The sequence below is a fragment of the Polyodon spathula genome, chromosome 10, assembly GCF_017654505.1.
Source record: "Polyodon spathula isolate WHYD16114869_AA chromosome 10, ASM1765450v1, whole genome shotgun sequence".
Taxonomy (NCBI): Eukaryota; Metazoa; Chordata; class Actinopteri; order Acipenseriformes; family Polyodontidae; genus Polyodon; species Polyodon spathula.
Window position 1 is genome coordinate 19655423 of NC_054543.1, and position 18985 is coordinate 19674407.

At 38.9% G+C, this 18985-nt stretch overlaps 1 protein-coding gene across 1 annotated transcript; it reads right to left on the reverse strand.

Moving 5' to 3' along the window:
- Positions 1 to 455: 455 nt before the first annotated feature.
- Positions 456 to 18283, reverse strand: LOC121321906 (vacuolar protein sorting-associated protein 26A-like). The gene is made up of 9 exons (XM_041261288.1): positions 18200 to 18283; positions 13577 to 13726; positions 12736 to 12811; positions 10995 to 11151; positions 9929 to 10093; positions 8804 to 8910; positions 4889 to 4957; positions 3965 to 4107; positions 456 to 1624 (listed from the first exon to the last, which is right to left on the reverse strand). The coding sequence occupies exons 1-9, from the start codon at positions 18200 to 18202 to the stop codon at positions 1508 to 1510; spliced, it is 987 nt and encodes a 328-aa protein (XP_041117222.1). The 5' UTR covers positions 18203 to 18283; the 3' UTR covers positions 456 to 1507.
- Positions 18284 to 18985: the final 702 nt, after the last annotated feature.

The following is an 18985-nucleotide window of genomic DNA, read 5'->3' on the forward strand; positions in this document are numbered from 1 at the left end:
GAGGATCGTCTGTACATTTGGTTTGTGTAGAAGTTTGTTGGAACAGTTAAAGCCAAGTTGTCTAGCCATATTTAAAGCACAGTTGTTAGAGAAAAAGCTGTAGCCAAGCAATAATTATTCTCAATCAAGGGCATAATTTCAGCTGTCAGTTGACAAACAAACCATCCTTGTGTGAAAGGAATAACAATGCCAATATAGCAGCAACTTGAAGGCTGAAGCCATTGCATTTCTTGACAGCTTTATATGGAGTTTTATCCCTCTGCTTCAAAATAAGGGCTTCTTCTCTGACCTTGCAAGTGGATATAAAACTAAGAGATCTAAGAATATTTCTGATTGATAAATACATGCATTTCAATATTTTTCTAAACAATACCAAGGTACTTCTTATAACTTCCTTTATTTGTAGTGTTTTGGTGTGCAACTCTGATTGCAGGACAACACAACCTACCAGTGGACATTTTTTAATATTTATTGTAGATGGATAGATAGTCTGTGGCCTGCATATATACAGTTTTAATGCTCACATACTTTCTTTTTGCTGTTGTTCAAATCAGGCAAATGTAAAAAAAAGAGCGTACATGCAAGTTGTCAGCATATCTGTAATAACCTTCATCTATTCCTTGCATGGGGGGTGGGGCTTAAAACAAATGTAGATCTGCCTGGGTTGTGTTTCAGTCACTTAACAATGGCACTGTTAGCTTTCCACATTATTTACACTTTCATAGAGCAAAGTGGCCTTATCTTCTTAGTAAATATAAATCAACCAGTGCATGTGTTGTACCAATGATACAAGGTGATCTACAAAAAAAAAGGCTATCAAATGTTTGAAGGACTCAAAATGGATATTTAAATGAATTGATAAACGCTGGATATTTTTTAGCCTTGTATAACAGCACTACTTTGAACATAAACATCTACATTTCTAGTCTAAGAAAGAGAGTAGTAAAAGTAAATCTAACCTCGACAGGGGAGCTTTTAATACATTAAAGTGAAATATTAGTAAAACGGAACAAATGATGGTGTAAATCACAGAAGAAACACTACATAAGTTATGAGAAAAAAAAAAAAAAACTCCAACTTAAATCGTGTACATCTTACAGCAAATTCTTATGGCACCTGGGGGTCAGCTGTGCCACGTCCCAATGTGTGTCAGAAAACCTGTAACCAACATCTAACACATGTATCTTCTCATCCATATACATTAACCAGCCTACATGCACGGGGAACATTCTTGAAATATTTATAAACAGACTTTTCTCTGAAGCTCACTGCATATCCAAGTGCATTAAGTTATTAAACAAATGGGTAAAATGTGCAGTATAAAATGGTAGTTTCCGAACGATCCAGTGTTTTGGAGAGAGAAAGTCCGCAGACTTGAAGGACGTAGAGTAACCGCAGCCGCATAGGATGGACGAAGATGGTGAGATCGTGTGGATTTGGGCCACTCTCTGTTCGTTACAGCTCGCTGCGCTTCTCTCCACACCGCCGGTTTGCTTGTGTAAGCTCTTCACATTTCAGGCTGTTCAGCAGAGAGGGTTGGCCGGGACTCAGGGGACTCGTAGCGTTGGTGGAAATTGGTGCGCTTTCGGATCTTCTCAGGTGCTTTTCTCCACAGAACAATTTCCTAGAACGGGAAATAAAAACAGAAATAAATTAGTATTATGCCTGTTGGAAAACATGGATCGAGAATTGATTAGCAGTTTGCTATGCATGTGGACTGGCAGAGCTATACTGGAGATAATATTGCAGATAGCAGACTGTTTGGTTCAAATTGCAGGTACTGCTAACCATTGATAGAGACATTGCGTCTACAAGCTCTTGCCCAACATTGACTGCAAGCTAACGAGATAACAATGCTGTGCTAGAAGGGAACAGGCTCTAAAGACTTCAGAGAGATCGAAAGAGATAATGCCACTAGGATCAAAGGGGGTCCCAAGAAGATAACAAAAGGCAGATGTATGGACCTTTTGTCTCCAGGAGTGTGAAGAATGCACTGAGTTCAGAGGTTGTCACACTAGACACACACAATAAATTAAATTACCTTTGCAATTGGTTAAGTGTCAGAGAAAGGGGAGATGGACCATTTATACAGAAGGGTATTTAATGTCATGCAAACATTGTAATGATGAGTATTCTGTTTGTCCTGTACCTGGGACCAGACTCCCTGCATATTTCAATAAACCTGGCAACTGATTGAAGAAAAGGACTCTGTGCATTTTCTTGAATCTACTTAATCACCATCTTTTTTTGTAAGTTACTTCAATGCCTTTTTTAGGTTCATTCTTATATTTGAAGGCAAACAAAAACACATTTTGATTGACAAATTGAACTACTTGTCTACTGTGCATTAAGACAACCCAACATATAACAGCTTAAATTGGTTCATCTTATTTTTAAATAAGTCAGAAATTAAATAAGGGTTAGGTCTGTTGTGGTTTTTATTCCTTAGCTGTAGGGCTGTACTAATGTATTGATACGATATGTACAGCAGTCCCTCGCTAATACGGTACATTAGTACATTCGGATATGCTGGACACAACGTATGTCATCCAATAATAACCAATGTAGTGTGATGCTAGGTCAATAAATTGTATGATTCAAAGACGTATACTGGGGGGGGGGGGGGGGAAATACCTAGAACGCCCCCCCCGCTGCTGCGCTGATGCCAAAGACAGGATGAAAATAAACAGAACAGATACAAGTAGTCTACTAAATCTCTATAATTAAGTACATGATTAAAAAAGAGGCCATGTAAACTCTACAAAGTTTAAACTAACTGATCGATCAGTTGGAAAAGGGCTAATATCATAATGTGTCAATAAGGCACCATGATCTATTTTGTGTTAATTGTGTACTAGGTAAGCTATGGTAAAAAGGAAAATGAACTAAAATCATTTAGCTTCAATTTAAAAAAATCTTTTATTTTTGCATTGTACATTAATGTGTACAATGCAGCAAAATGATTTATTTTGTGTTAGCGACAGCCTACAGGTTAAAGTAAAAAAGAAAGTGCACTAGGTATTCATTTGATTTTACTACTGTTTACTACTATATAGGCCGACTGTACAGATTTAAATTTGTACATAATTAAATGTGTACAATGTTATTTTAGCACAATGATTTATACAATTTTAAATACAATGAGCATTATAAATGTATGTGTGCGTGAATTTTTTTTTAAATCTGGACACCTGGTTATTTCGGACAACCTGCCTGTCTCCCAACATGTCAGGTTTATCGACGGACTACTGTATAGCGATATGCAGTCAGGATATACTAGGTATCACAATACATGCGATGGTCCAGATGGGCTAACTTGTATGATGCGTAATAAGATCAAATTATCATTTAATGATGGACTACTTTGTTAAATGAGATATGTATTTACACCAAATGTAACATACACTTTTTCTTCATTCAAGAACCACTTGGTGAACTGCAATGAGCTAGGTTGTGTTTTTGGTCTTGTATAGCGATATACTGTGTAAATAAAGTAACAACCTGTGGCAATGTGCCCCGCCCCTGTGTTTATTTGTGTGTTGTGTGTTTGGGAAGTGGAGAACGGGTGAGAGAGAGGAGAGTTAATTTAAAATAAAATATAGCAAATGCTACTCGTGCGAGAGGACTCGCATGATATTTGTTTAGTGTTCATCCACTCTGTCCGTTTGTCTATTTTTCTGGCCACCGCGCTGTTTTGTTTTTTGTTTCAAACTATTTATTTTTCTGTTTAATAATAAACCGCACAGCAGCGCATTCAGTTCACCACATCACCCCGCAGTACTGTGTGTTCCTTTCCTGGTTCTGACGTCACCCCTCAGCCAGACTGCCACACACCCCTAACTACAGTTGGCCATCTAAAGCTACATGCGTCAATCATGTGACGTGAGATTACTGGACTACCAGTTTCTCAGGTTTACAGTGACTTTTCTATGATTCTTCGGTGCTACCTCTAACTGGTGTGTACCTGCTGTTTGAAGTACCGCCTGTCCTCTTCATCCACTAGAACCAGGTTGAGGAAGTAGCGCACAGAGAACTTCTTGTTCACATCTCTCATTGTGGGAGTGAGGTCATATCCTGCTAGAAAAAGCCTGATAGGAATAGATTCACCTGTAACAAACAAATGTAAAAATTAGGAAACAAGTGACAGAGGTTGATTTGATCAACATGTACTCGAGTGTTTTTTTTTTTTTTTTTTAAAAAGAGCATTATACAGTCGCAAGGAATCCACCACTTATTTTTAGGGGTGATCTTGGGTTAACCACAGATAGGTGGCTGATGCAATCCAGGCAGATTCCACAGTGCTCTCAAATGTTCTTAAAAAAAAATAAATCCAGGATTAAATCAAATCCAGATCAATAAAAAATGCTGAACCACAAATGAATGACAGACTCGCTATCTTACACAAATCTTAAAAAGCTGGAAGAATTACATTTCTATTCAAAGTTGACAATATATCCTTGATAGAAAATCTATAATGATACAAGTCTTTTCTGTGGCATTTCCTTTTTGCGGCACCTACTGGCATTTCCGCTGCCAAGAATACCCCTGCTGGAGGAGCCTGCTGGTGCCATGTCAGTATTTCCGCTAACAGCATTGTCACTGCCAGGTTTGCCCTGGCTAGAGGAGCCAGCCTGTGTGCTGTCAGCATTTACGCTGTCAGCCTTGCTGCTACCAGTGTTGACATTAGCAGCAATTCCACTGGCAAAGTGTGCCACCCTGCTGTCAGCCTTTCCGCAGCCAGCGGTGCCTCTGGAGGAGAACCTTGCCTCGCTGTCAGCACTGCCACTGTCTTCCTGGTCTGACGTCACCCACAAGCCAGCAGGTCACACCAACATATACATCTTTCTTCAACCAAAAGAAAACATTTCAGAAGTTTCTTTATTCCTACCTTTCACTGGAGCTCCATCCATGATCTCATACTTAGCAATGGTTTCAGTCTCAGTAGTAGTACTAGGTCCTGGGAAATTATATGCACATATAAATCAGTTAGAAATATTATTAATTTACTTTTGAGCGCTCCTTTTTTATAACACAGTAGTTGCCAATTAGTTTTTTTTTTTGTTATTTTCTCCCCAATTTAGTAGTGTCCAATTATTGTTTTTATTTATTTTTTTTTTAGCTCAGCTCACCGTTACCACTATGGCTCTGATTCGGGAGGGGTGCCGCCCGCTTTATTACACACTGCAGACTCACCATGCAGCCACCCAGAGCTACTGCGTCGGAGGACAACGTAACTCTGGGCAGCTTGCAGGCAAGGCCGCAGGTGCCCGGCCAGATCACAAGGGTCGCTGGTGCAGTGAGCCAAGGACACCCTGGCCGACCTAACCCTCCCTCCCCCAGGGAGGCACTCGGCCAATTGTGCGCCGCCCCATGGGAGCTCCCTTCCTTGTTTCGGCAAAGGAATAGCCTAGACTCGGACCGACGACGTCCATACTACAGGGTAGGGCTGGGACAAAGCATTGAATCAATGGAATAACCATTGATGGTTTGAAAAAAAAAAAAAAAAAGAAAAGAAAAATGCATTAATAGGACCGTTTTGTGTAATAGGACCAGCAAAATGTAAATCTACACTCTTATTCCTTGCCTTTCCTTTGGTTCCTTTAAATAATAATAATAAAAAAAAAAAACTTCCCGGCCACTGTAGCACGTACATTTTCAGCATAAGCATGACAAAAACAAAAAAAAAAAACTTAGAGAAGAGATTAGAGGTAGGCTGCACTTCAGGATCAGACTTTGCTAGTCAAATTGTTGACTTAATTTAATTTTAAAATAATGCCTTCAGTTGTTTTTTTTTTTTTTTTTTTTTTTTACAAAAGAACAAAATGGGAAACTAAAATGTGCTGTTTGTGGAGTTTTAATGAGCTTCTGTGCCAATACCACCAACCTACGGGATATTTAGTAAGACAGCACCTGACAAAACACGACAGCGGGAACACAAGTAAAACAAACTAAAGGAAGCAACACCCTCAGTGACAGATTATTTTGGAAAGAAAGTTGATCCAAAAAGATTCAGAGCACAAGATATCAGAGCTGTTAGTATAGTAGCGGGAGCTGCGTTTAAAAAAAATCTGACTGTGAATCTTGCTCCGGGCTATGAAAGACCGAAAGACAATCTCCAAATTCATTACTCTGGACCACGAACGTGCAAAAGAAAAGCTTTGACAGGATTTAAGTCAGGAGTGTAATTCAATGTCCATCACTACAAGGATGGACAAGCATGGCACAAGAAGCGTTTAACATTCACTCGAGTCAAAAGTATTGCGACATGAAAATTACACGAGAGACACACAGCTGTGAATTTAGCAGAAACGATCAATCACATAAACACAGAGTTTGAAGTGGTTACAAAAGTAATAGATTGTGTTTATGATAACAAGGCCAATGTTTGCAGAGCAATGTCTTTGATTTCTGCAAGCGAGCATGCTGTGTTACTTTTTGGTAGAGTGGAAAGTGTGAGCTGTACAGGGCACAATATAAATTTCTGCATTTAGAAAACCTTGGAGGATGTACAAGTCCATACGTTAGTGGCAGCAGCAAGGAGAATGGCTGCACATTATAAAGAGTGAGGTGGCAACAAGTGCTTTAAATAGGAAACAAACAGAAATGCTGAAGACAGAAAAAGCACCACTCAAGTTAATACAGGACATACAAACAAGGTGGAACAAAGTTTATTATATGTTTGAACACCTTCTTGAATTAAAATGTCCAGTTATTGATTTGGAGTAAAAATAACCAGACATGTTTTCCCAACCTAGCAGCCTTGGCAAAGAGCAAGTATCCCTGTTAAGTATCCCTGCAGCATCGGTCCCGATCGAGCGTGTGCTCAGCAAAGCAGGGATGGTTGTGAACAAACTTCATTCTTCTTTGAAACCGCACAGTGTGGATGTCATAATATTTCTGAATAAAAACAGAAAGTAAGCTCTGGGGAGAGCACAGACTTATGTTGGACTTGTAAAGCGTTATTCTTGTGTTCCCCGTTAAAGATTTTTTTTTTCCTCTAATCCGGTTGCTGTCAAGACATCTGAAGATAAGACAGTAATATTTGTAACTTTTTGTGGGGAACCTCGCCAACAGTGTGACCAGATATAAATAATTAGAAATGTGTAGTTTTAAGTTTTTCGTGATTAGATTTGATGAAAATACACCACCCACTCGATATATCGCGGGTGTCGGGGTCCAAAATAAATCTAAGGAAAAAACAAATAGGCTAACAAATAAATACTGTACAACCACTCCCTTGTTTTATCGGGTGTGTCAGGGTCCAGTATAAATCCGCTACGCAACCTGCCTTTCCTCATTTTTCATATAAAAAGCACCACACCGTTTTAATTAGTACAGCGGAGGGTAGTTGCTTCTCATCAACTTGAGTCTCCACTTAATTTCATGAGTCTCTCTCTCCTTTCTCAAATGCACAAACCTGCTGCATTGAAATAATCAATTCCCAACAGCAACATATGAGGCTTGTTGCTAGGGAGCTGACGCCACTGCCTTGTGGCTTTTGCTAGCGCATTGTTGCCACACGTGAGCACCTTGTTGGCTAAAATAAAAACCGCTTCAGCAAGTAGACATTTAACTTGCTTTGTGTTATTGTGCAATATGTGTGAATATGGTAACAGTACGATAGTAATACTTTGTTTTAAATTGTTTTGTACATTTTTGTTTGTGATGTGCAGTACGAAATAAAACGAACAGTAATTGTAAGTGCCTATGTATATAGCAGCTAAGGCATATGCAGTTAGACAGTAAAAATGAGGAGCCAACTCCAGGAACGATCCGAATTCACAGTATAGCAGGGGGTGATATAACAAGGGGTGGGTGTATATGTAACTTATTATTTACACGTTTCTTTTACATTCTGAAAAAATGATGTATCGATAGTAAAAAAAAAAAAAAAAAAAAAAACACTATCGTCCCAGCCCTACTATAGGGCACATCTTTTTTCAGCTCATTTTTATTGTATTTGTATTCTATGTAGTATTGTTAGTAGGCAAACCAGCCCTGTGGGAAAACATTAGAATTTGTATTAAGTTATAAAAGTGCAGTATTAAAATGCACCACTGTTTAGCTTATTACAATAGATAGCTTATGTTAATGTTTTTTTTCATGAAAATGTTATTGGAAAATAACACGTGCACAAACAATGTTTTAACTGTAGGTATACTTCTACTACAGCTACAGCCAAAAGTTTTGCATCACCCTACAGAATTAACTCATTTTGCTTCATAAAATCGAATGAAACCTGCTGAATAATATTACGTTAACATATTGAATTACATACAGCTTTGTAGTTCCATATACTTAACAAAAAACTGACATTAAAATATGCAACATTTTGAAATCTAACATGAAATACTGTACTACTATTATGGCTTGCACCAAGTATTTGCCCAATGACATAAAAGTACCAATAACTTGTTTCTTATTGTTACATTGCTATAGTAAAAAGTTAAACTATTGCTGGAAAGTTCTCTTTGTGCTCTATCCAAATAGTCTGACCTTTGAGAAGTAGACATTTATTTCACTACAACGTAATGAAACTACATGTGCCAAGGACGGCTTTAATTAATCTTGGTGCATCCTCCCTTGGCCTTGCATACTGCCTGGTACAGAAATAGAGTGAGATATGTTCTATTCCAGGTTCAACCAGCCATACCCAGTGTTGGAGCTTCATCAATACTATAGGTTGCTGGCTGGGTTGTTACTGTTTTGACATGCAATAGAAAAGTCACCTGTTTTCCTACAGTTGTAGTGAAATGAACAGAACATGGTACAAGACAACACTCATAACTAACGTCAGCCTTACCTATGCCAGTAATCTCCTTTTTGATTAGTTGAAGCTCCATGTGCTGGATTTTAATTCTCACTAACAAAAAGTAGATTTTGCCCACAATAACATCTTTTAAGTGATACCTTTACAAAAAAAAAAAAAGGAAAAGATTATGTTTACAGCAGTCTAACAACTAGATAATTAAAACAGCAGTGTGATGCCCAGTGCTCCCTGCTTATTACTGTACTATAATGGGGGATGTCTGTCTAGACATGAACTTCAATTACTTGAAAGGAGAAAATACCATGTTAAACTGCCATAGTGCATAATCTGAATGCTTTAACAAACCATAAGTAGCACTAAACTTCAAGGTAGCCCAAGATCAGTGCTAAATCATGGCCTGTAAAACAGACTATTTTTATTACTTCTTTCCATCTACACCTGGGATGAAAGCAATTTCATATGGACCTTGTTTGTTTCCATTGGTAGCATATTGATATCAGAACAATTAGAAACAGGGGTGAAGCAATACACTAATCTCATGATACGATATGCACTCTATGACAATATGCAGGCTGCGACGCAATACATGCAATTGTCCTGATTGGCTACTGTATGACGCATAATAAGATCAAATGGTCATTTAATGATGGACCATTTTGTTAAGACAAAAATTAATGATAGGGAGAATAAGTATCAATACCAGCTTTAAAAAACACATATTATTCATTCAAGAACCACTTGGTGATCTACATTAAAACTATGCTGTGCTTTTAGTACATACTTTAGTCTTTTGTGCACAAAACATTTTAAGAAACCACAAAAAAAATACTGTTTCCTTCTATCCACTACATGCAAAGTACTTCAATTGTTCATACAATTCTTACTGGTACTATTTTTGTCTCTTGAGAATGCACCAATTTTTTCTTGAGTTAAACCAGCGCGTGCAGGAACTACTGCTGAACTAGGTTAAACAAACAATGGGAGGAAGAAAACACACCCCCTTATCTGAACATAACTGAGCTCAAGCAGGACTGCCCAGTGTTATAGAAAGTTAATTACAAAAACTGGTAATAGTTTTGAGACTATTTATTATATTAACTAGGATACAAAATCCCTAACTTTCAAGACCTCAAACATCTCTTCAGGTGCAAAACTTACTTGGACTTGTTGTATTCAAACTCTATGTGTAGACAGTCTTCTATCCCCACTTCCATTTTGATGGAGTTGTTCACATCTGGGTAGCAGGCCAGCTGATGTACTATGAGGTCATACTCCTTGATTAAGTCTGACAGCCTTCTCACTATCGTCACTTTAAGGAAATACCTTTTGGGAAAACGGAAAAAGAAACCGTCCTCAAAGAAACATCAAACAAAATGTAACATTTAACTAGTAAAGTTCTGAATTTTATATTATAAATATATTTAATATAATAAATAATTCTGATATATATATATATATAATATATATATATATATAATATATATATATATATATAATCTATATATATATTACACACACACACACACACACATATATATATAAAATATGTTGGAATCATACAGTCTTGTGTAATGTGAACACATAAGGAGGGCAAAGGACATGTATGATAAGGTATAGAAGGAAATGAGTCACTACAGCTGATCACATTTAATGACTAGGCAGCAAACAAACACACACAAAAGCATAAATAATATAACAAGGCTGAGCAATAGAGAAAATATTAGAGAAACATACATCCCCAGATTCTGATACTTTCTATGGTTAGCAAATTTTCACAATTGGATAATCCATGACATAAGTATGTACATAAAGGCATAAATGATGTGCACCTCTTTATATCCCCAGTTTCATGTAACTTGTGCTACAAAATGTCTTTACCAAGTAAAACCACAAATGGATCATATAGACACTGTAGGTAAAACTATTTGCATACCCAGAGGGGATAATCAAATTCATCAGACCACTCCAGCTGTCGGAGCATATTTATTGAAAGCACATATTTTTGTCTTATTTATTTGTATTGTCATTTATTTCTCAATTACTGTCAAAGATTTTAAGGGCAACCTTGTATGCAATAAAATATCAGTCACACTCCCCATGTATTCTTCATCTTCTTTACATTAACGTTGCATATCATTTTCTGTTTCAGTCTCTTCACATTCTGCTTGCTTTTTAAGTTTAAAGCACCCATGTGGCCTCAATATAAAGGAAAGTAGGAGAATACCTGAGGCGGACATTGGCGCCCATGTAGGATTCATATGGCTTCTCCACCTGCATGAACTCGAAGTCATAGCTCCTGTCCTGGGTCAGCTCTCCTGGCAGGGCCAGCTCCTTCACCAGGTTCACAAACTCATGGGTGTTGCTCTTGTCACTGAATAGCTCTGAAAAAGGAAAAAAAGGCATTAAGGATACATTTTCTAAATATTTAATTTCTTACCAGTTACATTTTTATCAGTGTTTTCTATTTAGCAGACTTCCTGGTGTCCTATTTCAATCACACAATTAATTAAATGAGTTGGTTTGAAAAACTACCACTAGGAGTGTGCAGCTGTAATTTCTGACCCTCAACAGCTGTGATTTTGTATTTCCCACTTAATAACTCACAGTTGCTGCAACTGCAGTTCAAAACCCTCAAGTAGCCATCTCTAAACCTCATTTCAGAAAAATCAGCTTTTTCAGTGGTTAAAAAAGAACATTAGTTAGTAATGCTAATAAATAACATTCAATGCAGAAACAGCAGAGAATGATAGAGAACACAAACACTAGAATAGTAAACGGGTAAGAAATGGGATAGGCTTGTATTAAGAAAATGTAGACGATCCCTTTATTATAATACCTAAAAGGTGCCTCTGAACAAATATCTGTCCTCAAAGCGGATCGTATTCTTAACCTGAGCAGTCAATGCTTGTTCTTTGAATAGCTAGGAGTTTTTTTCACAGTGCTCCAATGCGTAAATATATTTCCTGCTCAGTATTATAATCGGGTTAGGTTACGCTGCAGGCTGGCTTACAAACCTTTCATGGCTTTTACCTCTGGAGATCTGGACTTTACGATTACTTTAAACTGAAAACGCTGCACCAAAGTGAGTGTTCAAAACACCCGGTGGCTGCTCTATCAAATGTGATTGTGACGCTCATCAGGTCACAAACAGCTGCTACACAAATCAGTTCTGACTGCTTACAATAATTCAGCTATGACTGAGATCCCGTCATCGGTGAAGGATCAAACTAACCCAGAGTTCACATGACAAACACATGCTTTTTAAATCCTTTTACCAACTGCTAACATGCAAGAGACAAAATTATACCTAGTATAAACAGTTTTATACCCAAAGGCCTATAAGATGCTAGGAGTCTATGACGAAGCAGTTATGTTCACTATGTAGAGTGCGACAGACAGACAGAATCAGTGCATTTTAATTATGATCCCGCTGTCATAATAGCAGCTTTAAATTGCAGAGAAAAATAATGACAGTAGTTTAGCCATCACTTCGTAGATCTCGCATTTTTGTAGATAAGACACAAACATTATTTATTAATTTTTTATTATTATTTATATTTATTAATTTATTTTATTCACAACAATCAGTGAATATGAAAAGATTGTACCAATTTTTCCTCCCCAACTGGTGTGAGTGCCAGAGGCAATGTGATGATCCCTGTGCAATCCCCAGTGAATATCAGCTACTTTGCAAGGCAAGGACAAGAACCTGTGCTTTCCTGACTAGATAACTTTACAACTCAAAACTCACACTTTGACTCGTTATTTTGGGAATCTTTAAGATTACTAGCACAGTAATTCAGATGTATTCCCAGTCCCTATATTATGATACAAGAACAATTCAAAAATACAATTAAATGTGGAACAAATATGACTAACATTACAGGACTGTCCAATAGGATCCCACTGTCTTCACTGATTAGAGAAAAGGAGCACAATGTATTACAAATGCAGAGATGACTCACCAATCTGCCCCACAAATTCAATCCGAATCCCTTGGTGCTCTAGTCTCTTTCCCGTCTGTTTAACAGTGAGATTTACCTGGAAAACCAATGAAGAAAAAAACAAAAATGACAACAGTATGTACACAATGGGTTTTGTTTCACTATCAGCTCATTTACACCAAGAAGTCTGGGTGTTTCATTACTTGTAACATCCTACAGATACTCTCAACAGCGTCAATAGTACATTCAAGGCTATGCTGTGTACTGCATAATTAAATGGGGCCATATTTTTCTCTATTACAGTAAATTTTCCGCACACACTGTAGTATTAGACAGGCATGCACAGTATTATTAGATGGGCAGTTTACTTGGGATGAAACAACAGTCAATTTCCACAATATGAACAGTTGCGAGCCCACTCTTTCACGATACACCGATTATCACGATAGTAGCGGTTATTTTTTTTCAATTACTTTTTTTAACTGAATAAAAAGAAAAGAATAACAAGTCTTTTTTTCTCTGTGGAATAAGGTCTGCAACACAAGAAAGCTACAGACTTTTAAAAAAAGTAAGATTCTAGCAAGAATGGCACAGGTGGAAAAAAAATAATCAATGAAATTGTCCTTATTACCAATTGTCCTAAATTACATACCATAAAGTAAAAACATAACATTACAAAACATGTTCTGCTGCATCAAAGGCAAAATGTTGCATAAACCTTTCTGTTGTGGTGTGTGTTTATAAATAAATTAAACTTGTAGTGGAATTAGGGATGTGTCTATCACACCTCACTATAATTCAGTATGAATGAAGGCAGAAGGATGTGCTTTCAGTAAGAAAGGACTACCCAAAATGAGCATACCTTTCCTGAAACCGACTCTCCATCGTAGAACAGAAAGTGTTTTTCTACTCTGCCATCTTCTGTCTTTATTTCTGCCGTCTTCCTTGTCTCGGCATCATTAAGAACAACATCGATTTCACACACTGGACCAAACAAACCTCCAAGGAAACTCTGCAACGCAACAAAATAAGAAATCAATACGTGAAACAGGGTTGTTTTTAGCTGTCGATCACAGAGTGCAAAAAAACAATTACCAAGACTGCAGCTAAGAGCAAAAGAAAATCATTGTGATTTTATTATTAATTGATCAGATGCTGTTCATGTGATTCATCTGCAGATTAAATAATAATCGGTCAATTATTTATGTAAATCCTTAATCTGCTTTTAAGTAAGCCAATATAAATCATATTTACAAAGTCACAACCGAATGCTCAAAGAACAGATTCAGATTTGTTTTTAAATCATGCAGCAGTAGAAGTTAGAACATTGAGTGCTGAGGAAGTGCTGACAGAGTGCTGAGCACTGAATACAGAAGACCCTGAGTGCTGAGAGAGTGAGGAGCACTGAATACCAGAGGCAGAGAGTGCTGAGAGAGTGAGGAGCACTGAATACCAGAGGCAGAGAGTGTTGAGAGAGTGAGGAGCACTGAATACCAGAGGCAGAGAGTGTTGAGAGAGTGCGGAGCACTGAATACCGGAGGCACTGAGTGCTCACTGAAAACCGAAGGCACAGAGAGTGCGGAGCACTGAATACCGGAGGCACTGAGAATGGAGAGAGTGCTCAGCACTGAATACTGGAGGCATTGAGAATGCTGAGAGAGTGCAGAGCACCGAATACCGGAAGCACTGAGAGTGCGGACAGAGTGTGGAGCACTGAATACAGAAGGCACCGAGAGTGTGGAGCACTGAATACTGGAGGCACTGAGAGTGCGAAGCACTGAATACCGGAGGCGTTGAGAATGCTGAGAGAGTGCAGAGCACTGAATACCGGAGGCACTGAGAGTGCAGAGAGAGTGTGGAGCACTGAATACTGGAGGCACTGAGAATGCTGAGAGAGTGCAGATCACTGAATACCGGAGGCCCTGAGAATGCTGAGAGAGTGTGGAGCACTGAATACCGGAGGCATTGAGAATGCTGAGAGAGTGCTGAGCACTGAATACCGGAGGCACAGAGTTGGAGCACTGAATACTGGAGACATTGACAATGCTGAGAGTGCTGAGCACTGAATACCGGAGGCCCTGAGAATGCTGAGAGAGTGTGGAGCACTGAATACCGGAGGCATTGAGAATGCTGAGAGAGTGCTGAGCACTGAATCCTGAAGACCCTCAGAGTGCTGAGAGAGTGCGGAGCACTGAATACCGAAGGCACCAAGAGTGTGGAGCACTGAATACCGAAGGCACCAAGAGTGTGGAGCACTGAATCCTGAAGGCCCTGAGAGAGTGCCAAGCACTGAATACCAAAGGCACAGAGTGTCGAGCACTGAATACAAGAGGCATTGAGAATGCTGAGAGTGCAGAGCACTGAATACCGAACGCAATGAGAGAGCGCAGCACTGAATACCGGAGCCACTGAGAGTGCGCAGCACTGACTATCGAAGGCACAGAGTGCGGAGCAAGAATACAGAGCCACTGATAGAGCTGAGAGTGCAGAGCACTGAATCCTGAAGACCCTGAGAGTGCTGAGCACTGAACAGCGGAGGCAGAGAGAGTGCAGAGCACTGAATACTGAAGGCACCGAGAGTGCGGAGCACTGAATCCCAGAAGCTCTGAGAGTGCGGAGCACTGAATCCTGAAGGCCCTGAGAGAGTGCAGAGCACTGAATACCGGAGGCACAGAGAGTGCACAGCACTGAATACTGGATGCACAGAGAGTGCGGAGCACTGAATACCAGAGACACTGAGAATGCTGAGAGAGTGCAGAGCACTGAATACCGGAGGGACTGAGAGTGCTGAGAGTGTGGAGCACTGAATCCTGAAGACCCTCAGAGTGCTGAAAGAGTGCGGAGCACTGAATACCGAAGGCACCAAGAGTGTGGAGCACTTAATACCAGAGGCACTGAGAGTGTGGAGCACTGAATACAAGAGGCATTGAGAATGCTGAGCGAGTGCTGAGCACTGAATACCAGAGGCACAGAGAGTGCAGAGCGCTGAATACCAGAGGCACTGAGAATGCTGAGAGAGTGCAGAGCACTGAATACCGGAGGCACTGACAGTGTGGAGCACGGAATACCGAAAGCACTGAGAGTGTGGAGCACTGAATACCAGAGGCACTGAGAATGCTGAAAGAGTGCGGAACACCGAATACCGATGGCTCTAATTGTAGTGCTTGAACAAACATAGGATTTTCATGTTCGGTTATTCTCTCAACATTAAATATTCGTTAGTTTTCAAAAAGTAATAAAAGCCATTATATTGCTCAGAACACAGGCAGAGACCGCCTGGGGCTGGGGCAGGGAGGCGTGGCCTGTGCGTGTGCCTGTGTTTTACAGCAAGACGTAAGGTAACACAAAGTAGAAAAATATTACAGGAATAAAGAATACGTTGTGTAGGCCTTAAGCCCGAGACAGACTAGCGAGACACAGTACCGCTAGGCATTTTCACGGTGCGGTACCACTAGTCTGCACCCGGACACATGGTTGTTATCAGTGACACACCGTAGGCTATGTACTCGAACATAATTTACATATATGGCCAAAAGTTTTGCATTATCTAGTAGAATACCTGGATGCAGACATAATTAAAAAAAAAAAAAAAAAACTATATGAACAAAATTTCAATGTTTTATTTAACATCATGCAATTTAAGAAACTACAAAATGGCATCTGAATAGTCTACAATAGTAGTCCAGTATTTCATGTTAGATTTCAAAATGTCACATTTTTCAATTTTTGGAAAACTACAAAGTGATATGTAATTTCAATATATCAACATAACATTATTAATTCTTTAGGGTGTGATGCAAAACGTTTGGCCATAGCTGTAATGCCCCCCATATTATCTACTAAATAATAACACTGGTTTGTTTTTCAACGTTGTTTCTGTAATCTATATGCAGGTCTATGAAATGAGCCATCAGCTTACCAAAGAATACAAGACGTGGGGAGTAATTCTATATAAAAACCTTTGAATAGTCAAACAGTATTTATTTAATGTCTAACATTAGTGTAGTTTTCAGTAGACACTGATGTAGATTGGTGTGTGGCACTACAGTTCTCCTTCAGCAAAACACGTTTCTGGAAGAGGTCATCCGCAAAGAGATCAGCAAAAGAGAACAGACGCTGAACAGGAGCAGAGGAAGGAAGAATGGGTATAAAGCATATAAACAGCTTCTTTATGAAAGGGTATTGCTCTAAAAGATGCCACATCCTTCCTTGGGTCTTCAAGAAAATGAAGGATCTCCAGCTCAGCTTTGTTGCTTCTTGTTGAGGGAGTACTTATCTGGAAAACATCTTTGCTATATATAAAAACAAAGAAGTCATGTTCTTCCTTTTCAAGGGGTCTCCCATTAGAAGATTCTGAAGCATTAGTTGATGGAATCTTCTGGTGTCTCCAGAAAGACAATGTGATAGCCGGCGCATCATTGTTGATTTAAAGTTGCTCCCAAGACAAACTGGTGCGTACGTGTGCGTCGCGATCACTATAAATAAATTTTATAAAGATTCAGGGTCTAGTTAAATAATTGATAGCTCAGTTGGAATGAAAACCAGCAGACACAGGGGATCCCCAGGACCAGGACTGGGCAACTCTTCCTTATTAAAATATAATATGCATCCCCAGCAATAGGCAATAATCCTGTATTTCACCCATTAAGACTGATTCTTGATTTGATATTTCCCAATTCCACCTTTAAACAGATGTTGTTTAGCCAGGTTTGGGAGAAAAATTGAGATTATAATTCAAATGATGTTTATTTCGTGCTTGCAACTGTATTTGCTTTAGTTTCAGACGTATAGTGCCTGCTTCATTGTATGACTGAACATTTCAAATCTACAGTAACACTTACAATCCTCCTGAGAAGTTACAAAACACTGATGTTTCGTTGCGTTCATTCAAGAAAACGTCTTCCTGTTGCCAAATGATAAAGACCCGTGTCACATTAACAAGGTTAAAAATTATAAATATAATAAGAAGGTTAATACACAATTTGCCAATCGAATTATTGCTATACTCTCAAGACGCCAGAACAAGCGAGCACAGTTCAGGTATGTTTTATAGCAATGCGATTTCGCGTTTTCGCTAAGACTTGAGATAAGTGCTGTTAATTCAATGGAAGTATGACACGCTTCCACAGGTAAAGGTTTACTCGGGAGACATTGGCTGACACGGAAATTAAGCGTATACCCCTGGAATGTCGGAACGATGTTACTTCACAGCGTCTCAAACATGCTTTTAACTTTCAAATACAAATGAATTGTTGTGATAGAAGTTATGGAAGATGGGCCTCAACTCAGTCACTCCCCCAAATCAAGCCGCGGGACCAACACAGGCCTCCTGCACTTTCCTGCCGTACGACTAAAACAACAACACAGGTCGCCGTAAAGGCAACTTATAAAGCTTGACATCCCGTTTACATGAAAGGTAATGTACATTCAGTGAAGATAAAACTCTTATTAGCATCGCAATGTTTTCAGTTTGGATTAAACTCACCATTTCAGCCCGTTTCCACAGTGTGTGTATGTATTACCGTGATCCCACTGAAAAACCTCCCAAACTCCGGCTGCCTCGATCATGTGACACACACCACCACCTCCCCCAAGCCGCTGAACTGTGTGCCATTTGTCATGTGACTCCAACGTTTGCGGATTATAAGTGTTAATACAGTTAAGTAGTAGCAACGTAATGTGTGGTGATGAAGGTATAGAAACTGCAGTGGTTTGTGTACTGTACTGTTCTGTTTTTGTTAAAAAGATATAAACATCAAAGACAATTAATGATATTTAAAATGCATTAATTATTTGCATTAAACATGCACAGATTGAAAGTTATGGGCCAGAAACCTTTAGTTTTTATTTTTAATTTTAGCCTAAAATGGAAAGTAGGCTTATACTAACAGGCCATATCTGATCTTTTGTTTTAGGAATGAAATAACATTTTCATAATTAATAGTTTCTTATATTAGATACACTGGGGTCTGTTATTCGAGTCCAAGTACATACAGTGCCGAGAAAAGGTTTGTGAACCCTTTGGGATTTTCACATATTTCAAAACTAAAATGTAATTAGATCTTAATCTAAGTCATAATACTAGATAAAGGTAACCTGATTAAACAAATGATTCAACATTTAATATCCATGTGTGAAAAAGTATGTGAACCTTTAGATTCAGTAACTGGTGGGACCGCAGCAATGACTTTTCCTGTAACTGTTGGTCAGTCTCTCATATCAGTTTTAAGGAATTTTGGCCCATTCCTTCTTACAGAACTGCTTCACTTGG